Here is a 26,962-nt window from a genome sequence, read left to right on the forward strand (position 1 = left end):
AAATATATATGTATATATAAATACATAAATGCGTTTACGAAGAATGAAAGTGGAAATGAAAGTCAACTAACTTAAGTTTCTTCCGCGGTGGACGTACCGTTTATGGGATAATTAATACGAACAATCTCACATATAAATATATATATAGATGTGTGTGTGTGTGTGTGTGTATAAAGTAACAACATTAAAGAAGAAAAAGGAGGAAGAACACAGAGGGGTGAGAGGAGAAGAAATACACTTCCACTTCCGGGCCTCGTAATTACCCGCACTTAACCCCATTAAACGATTAATTAGTCGGTCTTGTGACTTCTTATGGGATATAATATGAAACATTTCATTTCCTCGGACAATAAAATGATTGGTTACCACAAAAATATTCAAATATTCAATTCTAATAGAAATTAAGAATATATATATATATATATAAATTGTTAATTTGTCACAGCATTTAAACATAAGAGTTAGCAATGAGAGAGTAGTCTCTCGACCACCCTGACGATGAAGTTAGCTAGCTAGCTACTCGAGGAGTCCATTCAATAGCAAAGAAACTCGACGAGATGGCATTTTATTCGCCGTAAAAGTGGCTCGTTACACGCCCACGAGGATAATCGAGTCATCGAACGGTTCACGGTTAAGAACAAGAATAAAAAAGGATCAACAACCAAAACAACAAGAACAAAAAATAAGAAGAAGAAGAAGAAGAAGTTTCGTCCTACGTGTCGAAGCTGTCGCCGAGAAAGAAAAGAAGAGAAAAGAAAAGAAAAGGGATGGGTAGGGAAAGGGGTAGGTAAGGGAAGGAGAAGAAGGTTTGCGACGAGCCCGGGGCGTAACTCGCAGTTAGAAACCGAGGACGATAACATCTCCAGACGGTCATTCCTCCTGTACTCAGACGGTACTCGTGAAGAACTTAGCAGCAGCATGCATCAACAACGAACATAGACGAAGATGAAGATGAAAATCAAGAAGAAGAAAAAAGAAACCATAATAAAAGAAAACAAGGATGACGAGTAGTAAAAAGGACGAAAAGGTGACTGAATGATAGGGGTAGGGGTAAGGGTAAGGTAGGGGGTAGGTCGTTTACGACGAATATTTCATTGTGTTTTGCTTCTCTTCTTTTTCTTTTGACTGTTCTCGTGAATGACATTGAAAAAGGGCCAACTCTAAGGCCTAGAGATTGAGATTGAATTTAAGATTGAGATTTAACATAGGTCCAGTTAACCAAGGTCACGTTGTTGAAGATCTTTACGAGATAAAGAATTGGGGAAAAAAAAATGTGAAGAGTGTTAATTTTCTAAGTTGGTGTTGTTTCTTTTGGACCACCAACTGCCTCTGTTCTGTTGGTTGGTTGGTTGATTGATTGGTTGGTTGGTTGCAATGTTGCGTAGAGATATGCGGGCTCATCTTAGGAATAAAATCATGTCGAGTGTCATCATCGTCATCATCATCACTCGACATTCAATTGAAGAAGGAAAAAAAAATGAGATAGAAAATGACATTTTCAGTCGAGTCACATTCTATCGACATTGAATTAACCATGCGAACTAACAGGTTTTGCAGAATCACGTTTCTCGTCGCGTTATTAGAACAAATAAAATAAAATAAAATAAAATAAAATAAAAGAAAAAAATGCTTTTCTACGTCACGATATATTCTTAAGGTGATCTTTTATCTCCCCTCTTACCCCAACCATACACCCACACACCTTTACCCATCGAGAAGTGTCACGAAAATCCCACGAGAGTTGCAAACGTAAATTCTTCCTCGTGCAAAACGTGAAAGTGATCTTCTCCTCTTACTTTATTGTTAATCTTGTTGAACTAAAGTTATAATGAAGAAACGAATGTTATGTACGTGTTTCTGTGTGAGAATGTGCATGTGTATAGATAATAAAAGAACAAGACGCGGATAGAATTGACGAGGATCGATTATTATACCCTCGTCGTTAACTCTTACCATCTAATTAACGAATATTCCTCCAATGACCTACTTTCCATTCTGACCAATATCTTTTCTGAACGAGCACACAATGGATGGCTCTTAAACAACTAAACCAATAAAATCTTTTAAAGGAGAGATTTTTTTTCCTTCTTCTTCTTCTTCTTCTTCTACTTCTACTTCTTCTCTTAAAATTTAATCGATCGAGCGTGCTAAAAATAAAAATAAAAATAAAAATCTACCAACGAAATGAAATATTTCTACTACTAATTAACGAACGAACGAACGAACGAAGTATAAAAAAAGAACCAGACGATCATAATAATAATAAAAAAAAAAAAATTAAGAGATCATGGAATACCAAGATGATGATCCACTTTTCACGGTAATTCGATTAACAGGATTTTCTCTATTTTTAAGAAAAAAAAAGAAAAGAAAAAGGATGCAACAAAAAGAAAACGAAAAAGAAAAAAAAACCTGATTTCCTTAATAAAATATGGCTTGTGGTCTAATTCTTTTGTACTTTACAAAAAAAGAAAAGAAAAAAGAAAAAAAAGAAAAAAAAATAGACAAAGTAAAGAAAAAGGAAACGAGACGACCTTGAAGCAAATGTTCTCTCTTTCTCTCTCTCTTTTTTTTCACTAACTATAACGACATGAACTCGTGGTATTTTTTTTTTTTTTTTTTTTTTAACGTAGATACCGGTTTTGTGGGCGTCCCAATAAAAAGAGCTTCCGTACGAGTACTAATTCAAACCAAACCACCACCACCATTATCATTATCATCATCATCATCATTCGAACCTTTTTCTTTTTTATCGATATACGTATTTTTAAAAGAAAACCCTTAAAAAAAAGAAAATAAAGTTAAATCGTTTGACTAACGATATTGGTTGACTCAATACGAATTTCTTTCACCAAATATGGCTACTCCCCAAACCCACCCCTCCCCACGAGGAAGTTCGAAAGTTAGTCTTTCTCTTTTTAGAGAATGCAAATGAGAATGTAAAAAAAGAATTTAAAAAAAAATGAACTAGAAAGAGATCGTTTTATTTTCTCAAAGTAAAAAAAAAAAAAAAAAAAAAATAAAGAAAAAAATACAGCAGGTTTCTTTGGAAGATCGAGAACACTTTGGGCGCTTAAAAAACAATTAAATCAATCGAAAAGGAAAAAGAGAGAGAGAGAGAGAGAGAGAGAAAGAAAGAGACAGAGCAAATATTCGCGTGTTATTTTTGTACCAAATCTCTGGAAGGGAAATGAATCACACAATCTTTAGGGGGTAACGTGTTTGACTACTCACAGGTAGATTTGAAAAGATTTTTACTTCATTCTTTTATTTTTTTTTCTCTCTCTCTGTCTCTCACCCTTTCTCACTCTTTGTAATTATTTTTTTTTTTTTCGAAGAAAGATAAAAAACAGACAACCTCCTTCTGTTCGCAGTTTTATTCCGAAATGCAAATAATGGCGCACAGTGGTAGTCTGAGGATTTTTTTTCGTTTTTTTGTTTTTTTTTAAATCTTTAGTGAAATAATTCTTTTTTTAAACTATGTATGATATATTAGAAAATGAAAGGTGATGATTAATTGATTGAAATTCTAAAGTTATGACGTATGTAAATGCACGTAGGTACTTACGTACGTACTTGCATACATATACATATGTATCCACACATTTGCAATGATCACGCGATTGCACGAGATTCTCGACCTTGATCGAGAAGTGCATAAAATGATGATGATGAAGCATTCTTTTGTCTATCTAGTCATCATCCACTTGTCACAGTATTTCCCTTTTTAACAAGCCCACTACCATCACCATTGTCCACCACCATCGAGAGTAGATTAGACTGATCATAAAACTTCATGTGTGTTGTTTTTGCTTTTAAATGAGATTAGAAAACATTAATGACACTAATAGATAAATAAATAGGTAAAAAAATATAAGATGAATACTAGTTTGTCTCTTTTTTACTATCACAAACATCGATGATAAACAAGGATGAAAAGAAAGAAGAAGAAGAAGAAAAAAAGGAATTTCTTTCCAACGAACTAAACTCGAAAAGGGCTTTGAACTTTCCCATGGCGATCCAATTACACGCAGAACGATCGTTCTGAGAGTTTGCGTTCACGCGATTGGCTTACCGCAGACATCCGCCCGTTTTCGATTCGAAGAGGAATCAAACGAGAGGAACACAAATGCAAAACTCAACAACAACCCTCCTATTATTATTATTCCTTTAAAAATTGATTTGCAATATTAAAGAATGTTCTTGTAATTTGTTTTATGGAGATTATGTTTGTCAAAATAAAATAAAATAAAATAAAATTCAATAAAAGGGACAATATATTAAAAAGAGAGAATTGAATCGAATCGAATGGAATCTCAAAGATCGGTAAAAGGAAAGTACGAAAACGAGAGGGATAATTCAAACATTGAGAAAGAAGTATGCCCATTGTTCCACTCTCTTTGGAACGTCGAAAGGTGTCGCGTGAACCCTTTCCTTTCCCTCCCTCCCCCCTTAGTTAAACTCCTTCTTAGCTCGTTTCGAACCAGTTTTCCAAGCGTGGAGGAGGAGAGGTCGTACCCAACGACGACTACGACGACGACGACGACGGTTAAGGAGGCACCATCACAACCCAACAAGTAGAAAGAAACGATATGAGAACGTGTAGCTACTTGTTTTCTGTTAGCAGCAGCAATAGCAACTGCAGCAGTAGGGCCCTTTCGAAAGTAGAGCAAGTTTATCATATGTCGTTCTTCGTTCTTTGTATTCTCTCTCTCTCTCTCTCTATCTCTTTCAAGTAAAACGAGTAGCTACGCGTTTCTTCAAGGAGGATCAAACTATTATTAGTTACCTTTATTATTAATATATTCATGATTTTTTTATCGTTGATTTTGAAAGATAACAAAATGGAAACTTTTGACCTACAGTGTACATAAACCAGCATACACTTACATACTTACTTCTTCATTGCTACCGATTAGGAACATTCCTACGAGAGTCATCTTCAATCATCTCGTGGTTGATAACGGGACGACTCTAAAGTACTTGGATTGTTTTAAAAAGATTATCAAGTATAGTGCAAACAATTCGCGTGACAAACAAAAAAAAAAAAAAAAAAAAAAAAAAAGTGAAATGCACCTAACACAGTAATTTAAAATAATAACAAGTTTCTTTTTTTCTTTCTCGAGTATAAAATGAAAATTACGGATTTATCTATCAATCGAAATAATTAATTTGTCGCATCCTTTATCTTCCAACATAAACACCTATCCCCCACTCCACACCTTCACCTGTCTATCTGTCTATCGTTGGTGGTCTTCACATTAATCATGTTGATTCTCTTTCTCTTTTTCGAAGAACGTGCATGTTGTTATGTGCTCACCTTAGTCATTACACAATACCGTTACGAATTTCCTTCGTTCAACTCTGGGAACATGATTTAAAGCGTTCAAGAAAGAAGAAGTGTGTACCTGCCTATCGTCGAATAAACGAACGACCTATGAGCGTTTATGTTTCTAAGATAATATAAAACTTCCTTATTCTCACGCGAACTATTGCACGCGAGCAAAGTGAGATTGATTTAATCGTTTAAATCGAAGCTATTTTTTTTTTTTTTTTAATGATTACCCTATAAAGATCGTAGATGAAAATTTCAGAATTATTATTTAATTGTTTTATAGTTTTATATAATGTTTATAATCTATAAATGATATGTTTATAATATATAAATTTATAATCTAATATGTTATAATAAAATAATTATGTAACTTGAAATAAATAAGTATTTATTTTTTTTAAATTCTCATTTATGTGTAAATGAGATGAATTAAATTGAATAGTTAATTTGTAGGAATAATAACATTTCTAGCAAAAAAAAAAGATAAAATAAAATTAATACTAAATAAAGAGTTTCTACCCTAATAAAAATAATTGCATCTACTGTCATTTATATCATTCCATTTCTTTCTATGCATTTACAATTTTTTTCTCACTTCGCCCACATATTTCTAGAACACAACACCGGTTGGTCAACGAGTTTTTACGGATAACCAATAAGTGGATCAGGTGGAACGGAATGCCCTGAAAGAAGAAGAAGGAGGAGGAGGAGGAGGTGTTTCTAAACATCCGTGAACTGCAGTAGCAGCAGCAGCAGCAGCAGCAATCGTGCAAACCTTCCTCCTTTTCTCGAGCAGGTTTTCTCTCCCCCATTGGAACATGTAGCAGTTGTGGTTTTACGTTCCTTAAATGCATTACATCCTATATCGCACGTCTAATGATAGGTCAAAAAGAGAGAAAAAAAAAAAAGGAAACAAAATAATCTTGAATCTTCTCCATTTCCTTTTATAAAATCAGTTTATGTTAAACTAACAATTTTCTAACTCATTTCTTTCTTTTCTTTATTTTATTTTATTTTTTTCTAAATACAAAAAATATCTATGTAGGGAATTTTATTTAGGGTGAGAGGTGCGAGGTGAACATACACCCAAGTTTAATTCTACTAATAAGATTTATTTAAAACAGGTATTAGAAAAAGTACAATAACAGTTTCGCAATCTTACAATTACAACCTAGATGACCGACTGTATTCTTACAACTGATAATGACTTATAATACAACTGCGACTGTTACGACTGACGACTAATTACGGCTACGATTGAGACTACTTTCTTATTTCTTTCCACGTATTTTATATCAGAAATGACCTACCCCCCTTTCGAGAGGGATGGAGTTTACGAATCATATTGACTAATAGCATAATGATCCACCCCATAGTCCGCCGACTAGTACACAGCCTATGGTTTTCGATAGTGGGAATTATGCATAAAGAAACTTAATCTAGAACATCAGAATGTTATCTCTTTTTATGGTATCGCATATGTTTACATAGGAATCCGAAATTCCTCAAAAGGTTCCGACACTGCACAAAGGGTTTTTATTGCACCAATATATCCCGATAATCATTAAGTTTGTTTATGGTTTTATGGCCTTCATAATCTTTTCTTTTAGTCTCTCTCTCTCTGAATAGAGTTTTCCTTTCCAAAAAATCAAATATAAAGAAAACAACTGAATACTAGTTTGTCGTCTACATCTGTGACACTTAAAACTTTCCTACATATGTATATATATATATATATATATATATATATATATATATATATATATATATATATATATGTACGTATATGTATTACATCGATTTGAAATGACGAAAGATAATAATGTTATATCAAGAATAAAAAATGATAAAAAGGTTTCGTTGGCACGTATTACGATGATACCCTCGTCGTATTTCGTCTTACGTAGATGGAAATTTCACTTATGCGAGTGTATCAGCGAAAGTGCCGACTGAATCACGGTAAAAGTTACGTTATTACATACACACACTTACATATATACATATATAAAACCCATACACGATATATATTCAACCCGATTATCATTCTCCGTTGTACGATGAACTGCATTTATACTTTATAAAAAAAAAAAAAAAGAAGAAGAAAAAAATGTAAATAAATAAAACAAAAGTAAGCCAACCATCTAACCAGTCAACCAGTCAACCAGTGAACCAACCAGTAAAAGCAGGTAAAATAAAGAACAATTAGTTTCACCTGTATTATATTAAATTAAATATAACAACTATACTGTAAGATCCTATTAACAGAAAACAAAAATAATCTGATAATAAACATAATTCCTTTATACAGAGAGTGAGAGAATATTTTTTTATTTCTCTTCTTTTTATCTTTTTTTTTTTTTTTTTTTACTTGTCTCACTTGTACCAGCTATACTAACCTGAATCACGAAGCAGCATGATCCCACGTCCTGGATCGTATCTTCCACGGTTTTCTTTTTCTTTCTCTCTCTCTCTTTCTTTCTCTCTCTCTCTCTCTCTCTCTCTCTCTCTCTCTCTCTTATACACATGCCACTTTACTCGCGCAATCGCAAATCGCTTTTTGCAACGGGATTATGTCACGCGAAAGCGCAACTCGCGCATATTTTGACACCCGGTTTTTCGTTGCGCAAAACAAGCACAAAATATACATATATATATATATATAATTTTAATTTTTAAAAATATATAATTACTTTTATAAATAATAAAAAATAAATAATATTATTATATAATTAAATATATATATATCTAACAGATATAATATAGACGAGAAATCGTGTAAAATAAAAAATGATCAGAAGATATAATCCCTAACATATATATATATATATTTTTTTTTAATTTTATTTTCTTTCCTTTACTTTTTTATTTAGCTGCTGGTGGTATTACCACAAGAAATATTCCAGAACTCGATTTTTTTTTTATCCTCGAGTGAAGAACAACAACAAAGAAGAAGAAGAAGAAGAAGAAAACAGGAGATGTTTTTTCTTGTGCTTCTGCTTTTTTTCTTATTCTTCTTTTATATTTTTATTCTTTAGGTTTTACTCATCGTCGACCATGACCGATTACTTTCGATACACACCGTATATATATATATATATATATGTATATATTGTCGTAATATGTCTTGGGGGAAGTACGCAACAACCTACTCTAATGGTAAAAAGGAAACGAAATTGCAAAGAGAAATCTTTCGTAATTCTACCGGTGTAATGATCAAGAATGACCATGACTATATGAACCCCATGATAGATTAACGGAAATAGAAAGTTTCCAAAAAAAAAAACAAAAAGATTAAATAACAAACCGAACAAATCAAATGAACAAAAAAAAAAAAGGAAAAAGAGACAAAATACCGAATCCTAGAAAAAATATGATTTAATGTAAAAATACGAGAGAAATTATTACGTAAATGTATTAGAAAATAAATATTAAAAATAAACAATATTATTTTATAATATAATATTTCAAAATTCACAAAATATATAAATATAAAAAAGGAAAGAGATCAAAATGACTGGTCTCAAAATGACTGGTTTATTTTATTAAATACCCCCCCCCCATTATCCTCCTTTCCTCCTTTCCTCCTTCCTCCTTTTCTATTAAATATTTAAATATTATCTTTTTTTTTAATGACCAATCATTTTGAACCGATAACTTTATTTTTATTCTTGGTAATTTGGATGTTAATAATCCTACAAAAATATTTCTAATTTCATAATTAATTTTTAATATTCATATATTAAAAATTAAATTATATATTATATATAATATATAAATATATATATATATATATATATATATATATATATATATATATATATATATATATATATTAAAAATTAAAAAAGGTTACATTCATATATAAAACATAAAATAAACATACACACAACATATTACACATATGTAATATGCACATCATATATACATATACATATATATATATAAATAAATTTGAATCTGTTTCGCTCTCGTTTCATAACGTTACACACGTCTTGTACAGTTGACTGTTGGCTACCATACTCGATTGTAATTTACCATAGTCGTCCATGTAAATCCGTCGTACGACTTTTGCAACGAGGACAAAAGGAAAGGGAGAGCGAGCTTGGTGTACCGTTGTAATCTCTTCTCTCTCTCTCTCTTTTTTTTTTCTCTTGTAAGTCGACCGGTTACATCGTTTTCTTACTCGGAATCGTTCCGTTAAATATTTCTCTTTTTAATGAATTTACGTAAGCAATTATTAAACAAATTCGAACAAGAAATAAAAAAAAAAAAGAAGTGGAAAATTATTTCAATTGAATGACATTCAAAATATGTTTATCAACTAATTTATATCTTTCTATCTATTTATCTATCATCTCTATCTGTTATTTTATATCTTTCACGATTTATACATAGCTGTCAAAGTCACGTGTAGAGTGCAACAGACACGGAGTCATTTTCTACGTCACGTTTCCCTAACCGTGACGAAAGTATGCCACCAACACACTATTCTTCTACTTACATTTACAACACGTAACTCCATGTACACACCAACAATAACAACAATAACTTTTTGATCAATAATTTTTACATAGGATAATTAAAAGAATATATATATATATATATCCTATTAATAAAAGAATTTTGTTAAAACCAAAAAATAAACAAACAAATGAAATAAACATAAAAATGAAACCGTTTATGAAATTTGTCTGGAATAAACGCAAGATTGACATTTTACTTGATTATTTATTATACTTTGGCCGAGCGTCACATTTGCGAACGATTACGTCTCCGGTGAGGTGCGTTTGCGAATTCCCGGCATCCTGCTTGAGCCGAAGGTGAACAGGTAACACGAATAAGAAAGCTAAGATACATCGGAACATTACCTGGTGTTCGTTTCATACACCACCACCATCAGTTTTAACTGTGTAAATGTTCTAGTAAATATATATCCTCTCCTCTATATATAAATATATATATACATATGTGTGTGTATGCGTGTGTATTATGTACATATGAGTTTTGCGTTGTTGGTACGTAAGTATGGTAAGGCTTGTTAAACGCGAACGTTCACTTTGTGCTATCCGGCCATTAGATAAGAAAAAGCATTTAAAACTTACGGTACCGTGGGTTTACGAATACGTAAAGGGGATGTAGAAGAAAGGAGAAAGAGAGGGAAAGAAGGGTTGGTAAGAAAAACGAAGAAGAATCTTCGATGATACGATAAACTCCTTTGCTACGTATTTTTTATTTTATTTCTTTTTTTTTTTTAATTTACCGAGGATCAAAGCTGTACGCATAAATTACACCCCCTCCCGCCTACCTTTCCTGTGATAAATCCTAACGTTATTTAAATAATTAAAAAAAAACAAAAAAATGAGAAAGATTAAATACAAAGTTTTCATTGAAATAAAAAAATCTAACATCTGAATCAATACTTGGTTTGATCAATGGTTGGTTTTAGCATTTGCATTGAAGTATCCAACACTAACAAATTACAGTTTGTAATTGAAGAATACAAAAAGGAAGAGGTCCATTATAAAAAGGCAAGAAAGAAAGAAAGAAAGAAAGAGACTAAAATTTCCTTTCGTTCTCCAATTCCTCGTTGAAAGTTGCGAGCGTGTTGGCGTAAGGGGAAACAAAATGAATTTTCATGAAGCGACCTGGCCTGCTGGCTTGCTGGCTGCCTGGCTGGCTGGCTTGGTTGACTGTGGTGTGGCTGTTCAATACTCTCGAACGATAAGTCGAGCGTGTAAGAGAGAACAGAAAGAAGAGAAAGAGAAGGGTGAAGGGGGTGAGAGGCAGAAAGGGGGAGGGTTAACTGGAGAGCTCAAGAAAGAGACGAAGGTAGCCAGAAGCCAAGTCGTAAAACTCGTTTTATCTCCTTCGAGTGGCTCGCGGTAGCCTAGTTTCGATCGGCGAACATCGAAATTGAAATTGCGCCTTGCTTTTATTTTATTTTTTTTTTTTAAATCTTTTTTTCTATCATTTCTTACCATCCTTCTTATTTTTATTTTTTATTTATCTATGTAGAACAATTTTCTAGATGATACAACGTATATTGAACCAACCAACCACCCACCCACCCCTCAATTAGGAACCATTTGAAATTGATAAGACAAGGTTTTTACTTTTTATTTCTAGTTTTTTTATTTTTTGTTTAAAATAATTATCAAGATGATATAACGCTCATTGAACCACCCACTCACCCATCCATCAATCAGGAATCATTTGAAATTGATAAATCATGTTCTTGAAGTTATGTAAGTTTCCCACACGAATAGATGATTTTATTCGATTCTATTCGATTTCAAGGGTCACGGTCAAACAATTTTCGCTTATTTGAATCTCTAACAGATAGAAAAAGAAAAGAAAAGATCATTCTCGCGTTTACAAGAACGATTTTATCTCGTCGTTTAATAAAATACGATCCCTCTTATACAGCAACCCCGGAAAAGAAGCAAAGTCGCGCAATGCCGCGCAGCAAACTATACGCGCGTGGGCTAACGATAATTTATCGCGATTGTTCCATTCGCATAAGTTTATCTCATTATTCGAACTTAAGTCTAATAATAATAATACTAATGATAATAATAATAATAATAATAATAATACGAGACAGAGATATCTCATCTATTTATTTAGTTTTATATATATATATAACTATGGTAAATCTAAAACTTCTGAAAGATATAATACATTATTCCTGATAAAAAGTAAATAATATAAAAAAAAAAATATATTTCAATATATACATATGTGTACTTATATATATTGATACTATATACTATACTATATTGTATGCACTTATATATATATATATATATATATATATATATGGTTATAATATATTATTCCTAATAAAAAGAAAATCAAACACACACACACAGTAAAATATATTTCAATATACTCTAGAATAAACTATATATACATTTAACTATATAAACATTTATACGGTTGTATAATACATAAGCAAGATCGTAAAAGCCCACAAGTTAGATACTTAAGATCGAAGATCGGTCATGCGTATACAAGTTGATCCGAAATTAATGAAAATTTATGAAAGACGAAGAACCCGAAGTGACTGTACACGAATGTAAGACTACCACTACTACCAGCACGACCATCATCATCATCGTCATCATCATCATCATCACTAGCACCGGAAGTGGATAAGCAAGAAGAGAAGTTTAATGGTCTTCGAGGTCGCTGACACTTTACGCATAAAAGGAACTTGCCCGAAGGCAAAGTTGGTTGTTGTTGGGTACGTTCGAGTCGTAAGTTTAAGTGCGAGGCATAAAAAGTAACGGGGCCCCTTTCCCTCTCCCTCTTCCTCTCCCTCACCCTCACCCTCTTTCCCTTCAACTTCTCCTCCCTTTCTGAAAAGCAGTCGTCGAAACGACCTGTAGCGAATCGTACGTCCCCCTTACCTCGTTATCCTTGTAAGGGACCAGTTTCGCGTTCTTCTCGTATTCTCGAGAAAACTTTACTTACCGATCGACTATCAACGAATGAGATACAAATGCAATAGGAATTTTTCTAACTTGATAAAATGATGAGGAAACATTTTAACGATGGTAAGAAAAAATGAGAAAGAACTCTCTCTATAAGAAAAAAGAATACATTTTTCCACAATAAACATAATATAACTCGAAGTATTGTAAAAGGTAAATAATTAAGAATGCATTTTTTTTTACTATGATAAAATGACGGTAAAAATTTTACACAAAAGACAAAAAAAGAAAAAAAGAAAAAACATTTTCACTCTAAGCAAAGTACTACTACTACTAGTAAAAGAAAACGAGGGCGGCAAATAATCAAGAGTGGGTCGAGGTTGACACTTAAAACCGTAAGAAGCCTCCCGTTATTTCGCGAATGTACCATATATCACTCAACGAACGAACCCATGTCAAGGTTGACTCCCCTCAAGCAATTTAAAACTGGACTTTCTTCTATCCCTTCCTCTCTTTGTCTTCATTCGTCAAAATCCTTAGAGTATTATATTTTATTCTTTTTTTCTTTTTTTTTTCATTTTCGAAAGTTTTGAAGAACCCATGCAAAGGAATCAATTTGCTAGTAGAAAGAAAATCAATTTTATCGTTGTTCATGATTGTATCAGTGTCAGTGTCTGTATTTATGTTTGTGTCGTCATCGTCTCATGTTTATTCGCAAAGCACGACCGGAAGTACTCGTTTCTCATCGGCCGCGACCTCGTTGTTGCCCGTTGCCTTCCTCGACGCGACCCCATAGTATAAAACATACAACATATACAACATACAACACAACGCAACATATGCGAGTCGCCTTTAGCCCACTTATTCGTTGACTCGACCAGACCAGACCAGACCAGACCAGACCAGACGAGACGACGAACCCACGTGAAAAATTCCAGGTCGATGTGTGTGTGTTGCCTTGATTCGTATATTTCCGAAAATTGTCGAATAAAACACGATTCTCGATCAAATTGACACACCTATATTTTCTTTTCCCCCCTTCCCTTTTTTTTCAGCTACGTGAATAAAATAAAAAAAAATAAAAATGTTTAAAAGACTGCATTTGAGAATTTCCTAACTGATTCAAACAAACAGTAATAAAACATACATGTCTAACATCATAAATAATTATAGAATGATATCGGTAACGATTTATCAAACAGAAATGACACAGATCAGCCAAAGAAACCATGCCACTACGTTTCTGCTTGCCAATTTCTCTCCCTCCCTCCCTCCTCCTCCTCCTTCTCCCCCTTCCCCCTTTGACACCCACTTACCCTTCGAAAAATATCAAATGCACGTGGCGATTACGATTTTGAGAAAACAACGTCGTCTTTATTGCATTCTGCATTACTATTCTACTTGCATAAGTATGTAAGTATATTTTACATAAACACACACACACACACACACACAGAGACATATTTGAAATATCTATAGCAAAAATTACACCGTTAGTTTAGTCGCGAATTTACGCAAGTGATATTTAATATATATATATGCTCGTTCGATCGTTGAGAAATATTTTGCCGATTTTATATTTACCGATGCACACGTCAAACGATCTTTCATCACTTTCTATCTGATTTTTCTTTTCTATTTTATTTTCTGATAAATGACGTTTTACACGCGAGTAATAATAATATGACGTGGATCCATTGCCAAATTCATGGCACGAAATTCGCGGAATTAGAGATTACGTTACTTTATTTTATTTATTTTTTTTTTTTTATACATCGATGTATTATTTTCTTTTCACGTGTAAAAATCAAAAAGATGTGAGATAGAAAACAATACTCACCATCTTCAAGGTTTCTTCCGGTCTCAAAAGATAAAACATGGACTGTAAATGTTGCTGAATATCGCATCCTGCAGCGGATACTCTCCTCGAGGGTCGGGCCCTTTCGTTTGGTGGTAAAACTAGGGCTGCACCTTTCCCTGCGAAGTAACATTCGCTCAGGCTGTAACAAAAAAAAATAATAACAACATTTATTAATCAAAAACAAATAAAAGAATTAAATTAGAAATAAATGTAATAATGATTTTCCAATATAGTATTTATTTGTAGTATTATACAATACATATTATATACAGTATCATCTAGTAATATTACATATATAGAATACTATTTTATGTATAGTATTTGAAGAAAAACAATGTTAGGAAACTTTCACCATGATTTACGACATACTTTTGAGTGATTGCAAATAAAGAAAACGAGACAACGTGTCTGTAAAGATTGTTCACAGTTTCCAATACAAAACCAAGAAACTCGTATAGTAATCGTTGTGTCCTAGTACACAATAATCCTTCTTATATAACGATGAACGATTGGTAATATTCGTCAAGCATAGTTATCATGAATATTGATCGTCCAATCGTGATTCACGAATATAAAATAAGAGAATAGAAAAAAAGTAAACACGATCGAAAATCAATGCAAATAATAATCATGAATTATTACTACACGTATGTACATATATATATATGTATATTTATCCTAGTTATTCGATAATAAATTGATCGATAATAGTGATCAATTTAAAAGTATAATTCAAAGAGAAAAAGATAGAAAAAAAAAATAAGATAAGATTATCATACAAAATCACTATGATAAATCTTGAAAACGTTGCATGATTCACTCACCTTTCATTTTTCAACTATCTCTTTCTCTCTTTCATTTTCTTACAAGATAAGAAATAACGATTAAGTTTTTTTTCTTTTTTTTTTTCACTTTAACACTAATCAAAAATAAGTATACGTTGTTCAAGTTCAAGGTTTAACGTTGAATGAACGAATGAACGAATTAACAAAGTTGTAATTTGATAAGAACACACTAATTGATCATTAATATCATCATTAAAATAAATAAATTTGATATATCTATGTTAACACACGTTAACACGTTATTGATTATCGATTAATTAAACCTGATAGATAAATAAAATCTTGTGACACAGCCCCTACACAGCCAGTTTAAAGATAAAAAAAAACAAATGTTAAGTAATTTTGAAGAAAACTTGTTGGAAAATGTTCACACATAATTTTAATAATAATAAGGGGATCTTGACCTTCTGAAAGATATTACTATAGAAAGATATGCGACAGAGACGAGGACGGGAAGGAGGAGCTCGCGAGATAATTAAAGAAACGTAAAGTTGGCACGAATGAAGAAGAGAACAAGGTGCATATATATATACAACACATATAATACAACATATGTGCATAGAATAGAAGAACCTTACACAAACGTTTTCAAATGGAATAGTAGCTTTAAATTCAGCAGATGTTCACTAACACACATACATAAATACATACACATGAATATGTGACACACAGCATTCGTCAAAAGCAAAGAAAAAAAATTTTTTTTTTTTTAACTAGATGCCCTTGTAAGGACTCACCCATTGACGGGGATACACGAATGAAAAATAAAATAAAATAAAAAATAAAAGAAAGGAGGGTAAAAAGAAGAATAAGAAGAAGAAGAAGAAGAAGGTTTGAAAAGGATTTAAAACAGGCAAAGAGAGAGAGAGAGAGAGAGAGAGAGGAATAGCAGTTTCTCGAATATCTTCCCTTCATTCTTATCCGTTCAACAAAAACAGCAACAACAACAAGAAAACACAACGCACACACAAAAAGGTATTTCTTACCTGTCCACGTAGCCGTTCAGGCAAATAGCTGGGACCCCTGCTTTCGTTGCTGCAGGGGTTTCTTCTACAGGTTTCTCCGTAATGGTGGGTTAACACGAAAAAAAGGATTGCCCTATATATTGGCCAAAAATTTCTATCTCCTATCTCTCTTTCTGTCTCTTTTTTTCTTACTCTACTCCTCCCATCCTACCCTCAAACCCTCACCTTTTTTATCTTCCCTCTTCTTTATTTTTTTTTTTTTTTTATTATTTTATTTTCTTTCAAAAATATCTCCCGAATATTTCTACCTGAATCGTCGTCGTCGTCGTCGTCGTTGTCGTCGTCTTTTCGAGAAGAGAGGGTTTTAAAAATAAAAATAAAAAAATCAAAAAATCAAAATCAGAAGGATGCAAACAAGAAAGAAACGATGGTTAAAAAAAATATTACGCTACGTCTTGTTTATGATCTATATATATATATATATATATATATATATACATTTTTAAATATATTTCTTAATATAATATATTATATAATATATAAAAATAAAAATATATTATAATATATTACAAAATTAAATAGATAATAAAAATGATCAATAATATTTTGTTATCTTTTTCTTAAAAAAAAAAAAAAAAAAATGATAAGTGAGAGAGAAAGAGAGTGTGTGTGTGTGTACGAAAGATATAAATAAAAAATTCACAATACTATGTATAATAAAAAAATAAAAAAAAAACGATTTAATCTCCTATTGTGTCTTCTTTGTAGATACACGTTTTAAGTTTGCTTGCGTTCGTGCATGCATGCGTTTGTGCGTGCGTGCATACGTGAATACGTGATTACACTTAACACGAGGAGGGAAGGAGGAGAAAAAATCCTAATAGAAGTTCACGAGGATAGGATAAGAGAGAAAATGATTTGTAGAATGAATATTATATCGCGTGTCGGTAGGTAGATGGGTTGGTTGGTTGGTTGGTTGGTTGGTTGGTTGGTTAGTTGGTTGATTGGTTGGTTGGTTGGTTGTTGGGTTTAGGATTTTACCTTGTGGTGCGATTAGAACGAGAACCGTCGGGATACTAAAATCATCTCCTGGGATTTAAGCTAGAAATGAAACGACGAAACGACGACGATGAGATGCGATACGATGTTCGTCGCTGATGCGTGGGCGCATTCAAGCGAATATACATACATACATACATACATATATATATTATACACACGTGTTAGCTGGCAACGGTCGTACGTATTATTAGCTGAGAAAAAGAAAGAGAAAGAGCTATATTCTCTCTTTCTCTTGTTGGATAGATATTACACATGCTTTTACACGAGATTTATACAAAGAGAGAAGAAATGAACAGAGAAATATAATAGGTGAATATATATATATATATGTGAAAAGATAAAAAAAAAAAAAGAAATTTTTAATAAAAGAAGAAAGTGTTGGTTGTTGGCTTCAATAGAACACACACACATACACACATATCACCCAACCCAACTCTCGAGATCATCGTGCTCTAATTTTTTGAAACATGTAGATTCTAGAACGTGATAAATTGTGCTGCTTGCTCTCTTTCTAACCCTTTCTATAATTTCTACCTTTCTCTCTTATTTTATAACTTTGATTCATTTCACACTAAAGAGATAATACACGTTTTCATTATAATTGTAGTTATCATTGTCCGTCAACGATGATGACGAGTAACCAAAAACGCGAATACGCGAAAAAAAAACACCGTTGTCATCGTATATAAATCCACGTGTGTTAAATTTAGTTTTAACATCACGCGTCAGAATCTTGCTCGAAATTGCGTATATACATGTATACATAATTACACACTTATACACAGAAAGAGAAAGAAAACTACTTAATTATGTTAAATATGAAAATGAAGAAACTATCGAGTAGGGTCTTTATTTTTTGTTCTAATATTTAAGAAACATTTTCAATGAAATTGAATATTTTGATTTTTGAATTCATTTGATAACCGGTATTACACACACGCATCATTGTATAATGCTTACCTCACAAATTTCCACAGGTACAAATTTGATTTATTATAATGCGAGACCTGTTGGAGATAGAACAGTCAGATAAAAATAAAGAGATCAAGTTTTGTTTTTTGTTCATAAAGAAAAGATTTTCTTGTTTCCTAACTGGGACAAATGTGTTAACTTTGGTTGCAAATAAATAAATGAAAAAAAAAAAAAATGAAAAAAAAAAACAGAGAGAAAGAGAAAGACAGATATAAATCGAGATAATTTGCAAATCTCTCTCACCCTATTGGAAATCGCATCGTGTCTGATTGTGAATTGTTGTTGCACAAGTCAAGACGATAAATCTTTTCCCTTCTTAAATCCCATTCAAACATTTCGAAAAAAAAAAGAAAAAAACTCAAACAACGAATTAGATATTTCTTTTCGGATTGGTTGCTTGAGTTATATTTCTTATTCTGTCTATTTTTTTTTTTTTTTTGTTAAATCACCTACATAAACTCGAGAAAGCAGATTATGTTTTCTTTTTTGAACGGAGGGTTTCACGAATCCAACTTTTTTTTTAAATCTTTTTCTTTTTTTTCTTCTTTCATTGTTTTATTCGCATTTTTTTTTATTATTCATACGGGTTTGAATTTGAAAGTAGTCGACAATGGCAAACGAACGGATCTCCGTTGGTGAGAATTTCGAAACACGAGGCGAATAAAGAAAGGGTAAAAAAAAGAAAGAAAAAAAAATAAATAAATACGAAGAAGAAGAAGAGGAAGAAGAAGAGGAAGAAGAAAGAAGGAACCAAGAAATAAAATTAATAAAAATATTATACAAGTAATAAGGATGAGGAGGAGGGGAGGGGGAGGGGGGAGGAAGAGGAAAAATAAGTATGTTTATCGCGGTCAGCGATTCGCAAATTGGACTGGCGCCGAATATGCCGGGGATCGTTGTTGGGATAAAGGAAGACAAGAAAGAAGAATAAGAAGAATATGAAGAAGATAGGACCCTAACCCACCCCCGCCTACCCGGCCCTCCTTGCAAAGTGCCCATCTCTGTTAAGAGTCCATAAAATCCGAACGAACGTGACCGGCCAATCAAAATCTTTTCTCTCTCTCGCTCTCTCTCTCTCTCTCTGTCTTTTACCCTTCGTACACTCGACATAATAATATGAGATGATTCTGTACTGTATGACGTCATTCGAAATATTATGCGATAGATGTAAGCAAATGTAAACAGAACAAATTATATCCAAATACATTTGCTAACAAAAAATATTCACGAGAAGTTAATGATTGTTGTTATTGTTGTTGTTGTTGTTGTTGATGGGTGAGGAGGGTTATGATGGACTTTCATCTTATTGTTAAAGATTTGACGAAGTCAAAGGAGGAACATAATCTTGTAAAGTGTGTCACCGTTACCGGTACCACCCAGAGACACTACTGCTTTTGTTATGACAATTCCCATCTCTTCTAGTGCGTGCAACCGTAACAATGATAATAACAATCTTTATCTCTTTCTTTCTTTCTTTCTTTTTCTACGAATGTAATGTGCATTTACAAGATACATCGAATAATGTAAATCTATCTTGAAATAAAACAAAACAAAACAAAATTAAAATAAAATAAAATAAAATAAAATAAAATAAAATAAAAAATATTCGTAGCTTGAATAATTGTCCATTTTTTCCAAAACAATTAAAAATCACGATTACGTATATTTGATTAATCGAAAATAATTACAATTTCCAAACTGAATTATACGACCCGATATACAGGGTTGCAAATAACACTTTGAGAAACCCTAGAATCTCCTCCCAAAAAAAAAGAAAGGGATAAAGAAAATAAAATGGCATATTACTTATCGTACTTGAGGTTATTGTCCGAGTTGGTTGAATCTGAGAAAAGGAAGGAGAAGAAATAAAGAAAAAAACAAACAAGAAATAAAGAAAGAAAAGAAAAGAAAAGGGAATGAATTCAAACACGGACAACGGTCATTAACTTAGTATCGACTCTAGAAGGAAGATAAGAAAACCGGTGGGTTCCTTGAGTTCAAATGCATGTGTTTGTGTGTATATGTATATGTATACGTATATCCGCGTTCCAGAAATATTAATGTCCAAGTCTTTTAACGTAAATGTGTGCATACACATATATACATACATATATAGAACGCATATATGTATGCACACTTGTGTTTCGTTTCTATCTTCGTTTATACGAGAACCACGAAGAAGAAGAAGAAGAAGAAGAAGAAGAAGAAGAAGATGGGAAGATGGCGAGATGTTTAAAAGGAGCATGGGTTGGTTGGTTGGTTGCTTGCTAACGCAATAAATGCCATAGATGAGATATTTCTCTTCTAATTTATCGATACTACTACTCTTTCGATATCTCGAAACTTTGTTTACGTTACGCTCGTCATCACCATGGAATGATGCACAATTAATTAAACCGTTTGTTAGAAAGTGATGATAATGGGGGAAAATAATATATTATATTTAATTAATGTAAGATAATATTTTTTTTTGGAAAAACAACGAGAAAGTGTTCAATATTTGTACAGATAGAAAAGAAAGAGAAAATACCAGACGAAAAGGGAGATTTGTTTAAATTCGATCTTGAAATTCATGAAACTAAGAAGATTGACTGACTCTCTCAACTCGTTGTCATAGTCATCGTCTAGAGGATTCGTATTCTCTTTCCTGCTAGACTTTCTTCCTAAAGGATATATGTATTTATGACTTCTAGCGACCTTTTCTCTTGATTCCTAATTTTTTTCACCTAGCTATAATAATATCGTAGATTCTCACGTTACTCGAGAGGAAAGAGAAAGAAAGTGAGAGAATGAGAATGAGAATAAGTAAAAGAGACCTTTCACGAAAATTAGATGGTTGCCTAAACTTGCGTAATAACGAAACCCCATCAAGAGAGAATGTGCAAATGAATTATACCAAAAGAATAATAATTCATTCAAATTAAGTATGTTTAAACTATGAATTCATAATTGTAGTAAATCAAAATAATTTCATTCATTTTATTGATAAGTTGAAAACAAGTCAAAAAGTATTATACAAACTTATATTATAACATGGTAAAACTAACATAAAGAAAAGACAGTCAGTCAGTCACACATCGATGGAAAAACGTACTTATCCTTTTTCAAGGTATTCTCATAATAAAAACATTGTTTGTTCTATCCTACGTACTTTACTTATCCTATACTTTACGTCAAAGTACAAAATATTTATATATATATATATACATATGTGTATATGTTTACATGTATTATAGTATTATAAACAAAGTAAAGGATAAGTCAATACGCGTATTAATATTAGAAATATTATAAATAATATACGGTTTCCCTTAGAAGGATGAAAATTATGGGGAAAAAGAGAAGGAAGGTAAAGATAGTTCTTCTTGCATACCTCGTGTTAGATAGAAACCTCGAGCTCGAATTCACTTAGGCGTTTCCTCGATATTTATTACCACCATCACCATCACTACCACTACTACTACTACCACCATCATCATCATCGTACACTTTGCTTTACTTTACTTTTGTTTTGTTTTGTTTTGTTTTGTTTTGTTTTGTTTTGCTTTACTTTGCTTCTCGTATTTCGTTAAGGGAAAAACGGCTTTCTCGCACGCGCCACCGATGTTGTTGGGTGTCTCTTATTGGTGTCTTTCTAAAACACCGCGTGTTCCTTAAGTCACGCGTGAATCATCAAGGTTAATTCGAGAAACTCGCCAGAGGTATATACTCTATGTTTCAACGGATATCTATGTATCATACTAACGCATACTAGTAGTATATTAGTAAATAGTTAGGTACATGAGTATTAAGGATATATATATATTTTCGAGCATAAAGACAATATTTTATTTTATTTTATTGCTATTTAAAAAGTCATTTTTTAAATACTATACACGTAAGATTATATAGTATATATTTTATTAATATTTCAATCAAATAAAATAGAAATGATACACAACTACTTGACAACCAACTATACAACTATACAACTACAAGTATATTAACAACACAACGATATATGTAATTTCTCTTCGTTCGCGGATGCAATCGACGCGAGTTTCCGGCAGAAATCGGTCGACTTGTGAACCGGAAGTTACACGACGTACCGCTCGAATTGTACGCGAGTATATAAAACTAATGATGCATGTGTGTGTGTATACATATAAACGCATCGTTATTTTCAACATGATGTTTTTCTTGTTTTTTCTATGTTCTTTGTAAAGTACAAACATTGACGAGGTCATTTTTAATTGATTCTCCTCAGGGACACATACATACATACACACACACACACACACACACACACACACACACACAAAGCTTATCTTTCATTTCAATTGATTAATACGAATTAATTTTTTTAAATACCAATGTTAATATAGAAAGAAAAAAAAATCTAAATGTAATGTTTTTATTTTTTTATTTCTCTTCTCAAGTTTAAAGCATCATACGAGATGAGATGAGGGGAGGAAGGGGTGGGGGTGGGGTGGGGTGTGGGGGGGATGGGTTAAACGTAAATCGGTCCAGCAAACGTTCGTAAATTACTATTCGTTGGTATAGGAATAATTAAACCGTTAGGCTCATGCACCAACGAAGAAATTACGAGCTAACGTCAGGCAAACTTACATACGTTCATTCCTATTTATCTACATGTATATACATATACATATATATATATATATATATACAGGGTGTCCCATGTAACTGTATTCACGATTTTTCAAGTACGATAACCTGACAAAAAAGATACTTCAAATAAAAGTTTAATAGGTTTTTGATTGACCATATACATTGCAATAGAAAAAAAATTTTAAACAAATATTTTTTTCTGCAATATTTTTTAAGTTAAGGATACCTTTATTTTTTTTTTAAATAGCATCCTATATTTTTGACTTTACGTAATATTGTATCTCGTATTAATACGAATTCAACGAACTGATATATCTATTATTTGTTTAAATTATTTTATTGATCAAATTATCGGGAGTACTTGAAAAATCGTGAATACAGTTATATGGGACACCGTGTATATGTATAAACCGAGTAGTATGGTCTTTAGAGTTGCCATAATGTTTGTACACACCCTAAGTATTTTCTAGTGATTTAAATAATCGCTCGTAAATGATTCAACTTGTTGGCATTGATCGTAGATCTTTTTATTTATTTTTTAAACTTAGATTCTTAAACTATTAAGATTTACCTGATAAAGAAAGAAAGAAAGAGAGAGAGAGAGAGAGAGAGAAAGAAAGAAAATAAAAATAAAATGAGATAAAGCAACAGGTAAAGTAACTCTATTTGATTTCGTACGATTAAATTAATGTAACTACGTCTCGTTATAAAAAATGAAATGGTAAACCTTTTTCTTGTCTTTTTTTTTTTGTTTTGTTTTTACTTTTAATGAACGAGAAATTCTACGAGCAAACACGGAGAATAAAATCAAATGGGCACAGGTGTTCTATCATGGCAAATCGATACTAATGAATGAATAAACGATGACAAATGTTCCAACACCATTTTCGTCATAGTATATATATATATATATATATACAGTGAGTATAAAAAATATTCATACACCGATCAATTTGACATAAAGTGTTGAGAAATTGTAGTTTATTAACTAATATATGTACATAAATTCATTGTTTATATAAAAAATTAATGGATAAATTAGAATTTCACAACATTTTATAGAATTTTAACCAAGTGGACCCAACACTGAACCCATGACCTACTCTGACCACAGATAATTTTAGAAACTCTCGGATGGACTCACAATAAACTCATAACAAGTAAATAAGTAAATAAAGGTAGCTTTTTAAAAAGTCATAGAAAGTTTGTAGAAAAGTAAAAAGAATATTCTTTAAAAAAAAAAAAAAAGAGAGACCGGAAGAAGCAGATGCAAAAAAAAAAAAAAGAGTAGAAGAGAAAGACAGAAAGAAAGAAAGAAAGAAATAAGAGTAGAAAAATCTTTGACCAGATGGGCAGGAGTAATACGACAAAGAACTAAAATGCGTTCAGATGCCGGCTTCCACCGGCATGAGAAGTAAAGTAAACGAGAAAAGAAGAGAAGAGAACTGAAGTGAAGTGAAGAGAAGAGAAAAGAAGAGAAAAGAAGAGAAGAGAAGAGAAGAGAAGAGGGAAAAGGAACACGTGCTCCGAGCTGAGAAGTTTTATCTCCTGGAAACCAGCTGAACCGAACCGGTTCTTCATCTCGTTCTTCGTCCGTTGATACGAAAGAGAAAAAGAGAAAGAGAAAGAAAGAGAAAGAAGAAGAAGAAGACGCGTTCATCGTTCCACTTGAATCCATCTAAAGAAAGACGAGCGAATGAACGAACGAAACGAAACGAAACGAAACGAAACGAAATGAAACGAACGAACGACAGATGTCCCGCAGTTTGTTGGTACCTGTTCCCTTTCCCTTTCCCTTTTTCTATCCTCGCCCTTTTATAAAAACGATCAATCCTACGACAATCTTCTCAGCATCCTTCTTCTTCTTCTTCTTCTTCTTCTTCTTCTTCTTCTTCTTCTTTCTTTGTTCCATGGACCAAGAAGAAAGAAAGAAGATTGTATTTCCACTATCTCTCGTTGACAATGTTGCAAAAAATCGATCTCGTGTAAATCGATAAAAATTACTCAACAAAATAATAATAATAAAATAAAATAAAATAAAATAAAATAAAATAAAATAAAAGAAGAGAAAATAATGATAAGCCTTAAAATGGAACTTCTACTTGGTAATTTGAATAATTGTATAACAAAATGAGTATTTTTACGAGCGTTGCAAGCAATCGTTTTTTTTTTCTCTCTCTCTCTCTCTTTCTCTTTTTCTTTTCCACAATAATTTATTTCCACAAAATTACAGAGATCCGTATAAGTTTAATGAATCTTTTTGGTTTCTTTTTTCTTTTTCTTTTTTTTTTTCGGTATAATCATTTTGTTAATGTTTTTTTTTCCCCCTACGTAATTTTTGACTCCCCTTTCCTCTTTCCCAATTGGTTAGTTATGTATTAAAACGAGTTGTTAATGTTTGTAGAAGCATTTAAATGTTAAGAAAGAAGAAAAAGATTTCATTGAGTCATCCATCCCATGGATTGTAAGACGTCAATGAATGAAATTTATTTAACGTTCTTTTATAAAGGATGAACTATATATATATATATATATATATATATATATATATATATATATATATATATATACACACATACACACATACACACATAATACCGTAAAGCGTATTAAATTGAACGAACTATGTTCTTCATCAAGAATAAGATATCTTGTTGTAGGTGTACACGTTGAAAAGTAACAACACATATTATCACGTTATACGTACACGTGATGATAGAAATTGAAATTCATATGCTTCGATCGTTGAACGAAAACGTATGTGTGTAAAATATACGATAAAATTGAAGAAGAATAAGAAGAAGAAGAAGAAGAATTTCTTTTTTTGCATATATGTGCCCATAATCGATGAAAGTGGTCTCTGAGTTAAACTTAAAGAAAAAAAACATAAAATAAGTTTATATTAGTTATTTTATACCACATTATTTTAAATTTAAATTAATTCAATATAATCTTCACGATATTGTTCAAAAAAAAAAAATAATAATAGTGTTAGATAGTGTTTTTTATTATTTCAATATTATATAGAAAATGTATTTATTTAATGTTTAAATGTGTAATTTCTTTTAAATATCTCGAAACCAAAAGATATATAATTTAGAAGATGATTACTTTTATAATTATGAAACACATATATTTAAGAGCATTAATTTTATTTTTATTTTAATATTTATTTTTCTTTACCAGATTTACAATACTCTAATAATGATAGAACAATAAACAAACAATTATTGATACAAATCGATGCACCTAAAATGTCAAATATGAGATAACAAGATTGTAGTTTGTTCTTTTGCCTATTTTTCATTTTTTTGTTTTTATATTTTTTTTTTACTCATTTTGTACATTTTAGTGTGATCTTCGTTTTACACATCGGAAGCTTTCGATAGGAGTCATCGTTTGAAAATACGTCATGCAACTTAGAACGTATGTAACTTCTACTGTGGTGCATGGTACAGACATGATCGTGAAATAGCCTTGAAAGTAATTCTCTCGATTTGTAACAGTCAAACGAGTACTCCAGATCGGACAACATCGATATTTTCTACTTTTTATATATATATATATACACTTTTTTTTGCCTCTTGAAGAGATTACGAGTGCGATAAGTGGACATGTGAATTGATGTCCTCGTTTCTTTAAGGGTGGAAGGGGAGAAATTGAATTTTTATGTGATTCGAAACATCCATCTTTCTTTATATATATATATATATATCACATGCTCAAGCAATCATTCTTTTTCTCTCATTCCCAATTTCTGTTTTATCCTTTGTAAGTTCTGTATTTTTATTTTTTTTTTTTTTTATATATATCAGATGCTCAATCAATCACTCTTATTCTCTCATTCGCAATTTTAGTTTCTTTGGAAGTTTTAT

The 26,962-nt window shown here is 31.9% G+C and overlaps 1 protein-coding gene across 7 annotated transcripts in view; it reads right to left on the reverse strand.

The window, feature by feature from the left end:
- The window catches only part of ssh (Protein phosphatase Slingshot), an 80,918-nt gene that overhangs the window by 27,770 nt on the left and 26,186 nt on the right, over nucleotides 1–26,962 (reverse strand). For 4 of the 7 annotated variants that reach the window (XM_015319622.2, XM_015319620.2, XM_015319621.2 and 1 more), the window contains one exon: nucleotides 14,612–14,771. In XM_015319622.2, coding sequence (XP_015175108.2) covers nucleotides 14,612–14,771 — 160 coding nt within the window. Of the gene's footprint in view, nucleotides 1–14,611; nucleotides 14,772–16,463; nucleotides 16,695–18,464; nucleotides 18,512–26,962 lie in introns of those variants that run through there. The other 3 variants (XM_089172775.1, XM_089172776.1, XM_015319625.2) reach the window with 2 other exon arrangements.

The sequence above is a fragment of the Polistes dominula genome, unplaced genomic scaffold, assembly GCF_049000335.1.
Source record: "Polistes dominula isolate Pdom_NZ unplaced genomic scaffold, Pdom_raw_medaka contig_23, whole genome shotgun sequence".
Classification (NCBI taxonomy): domain Eukaryota; kingdom Metazoa; phylum Arthropoda; class Insecta; order Hymenoptera; family Vespidae; genus Polistes; species Polistes dominula.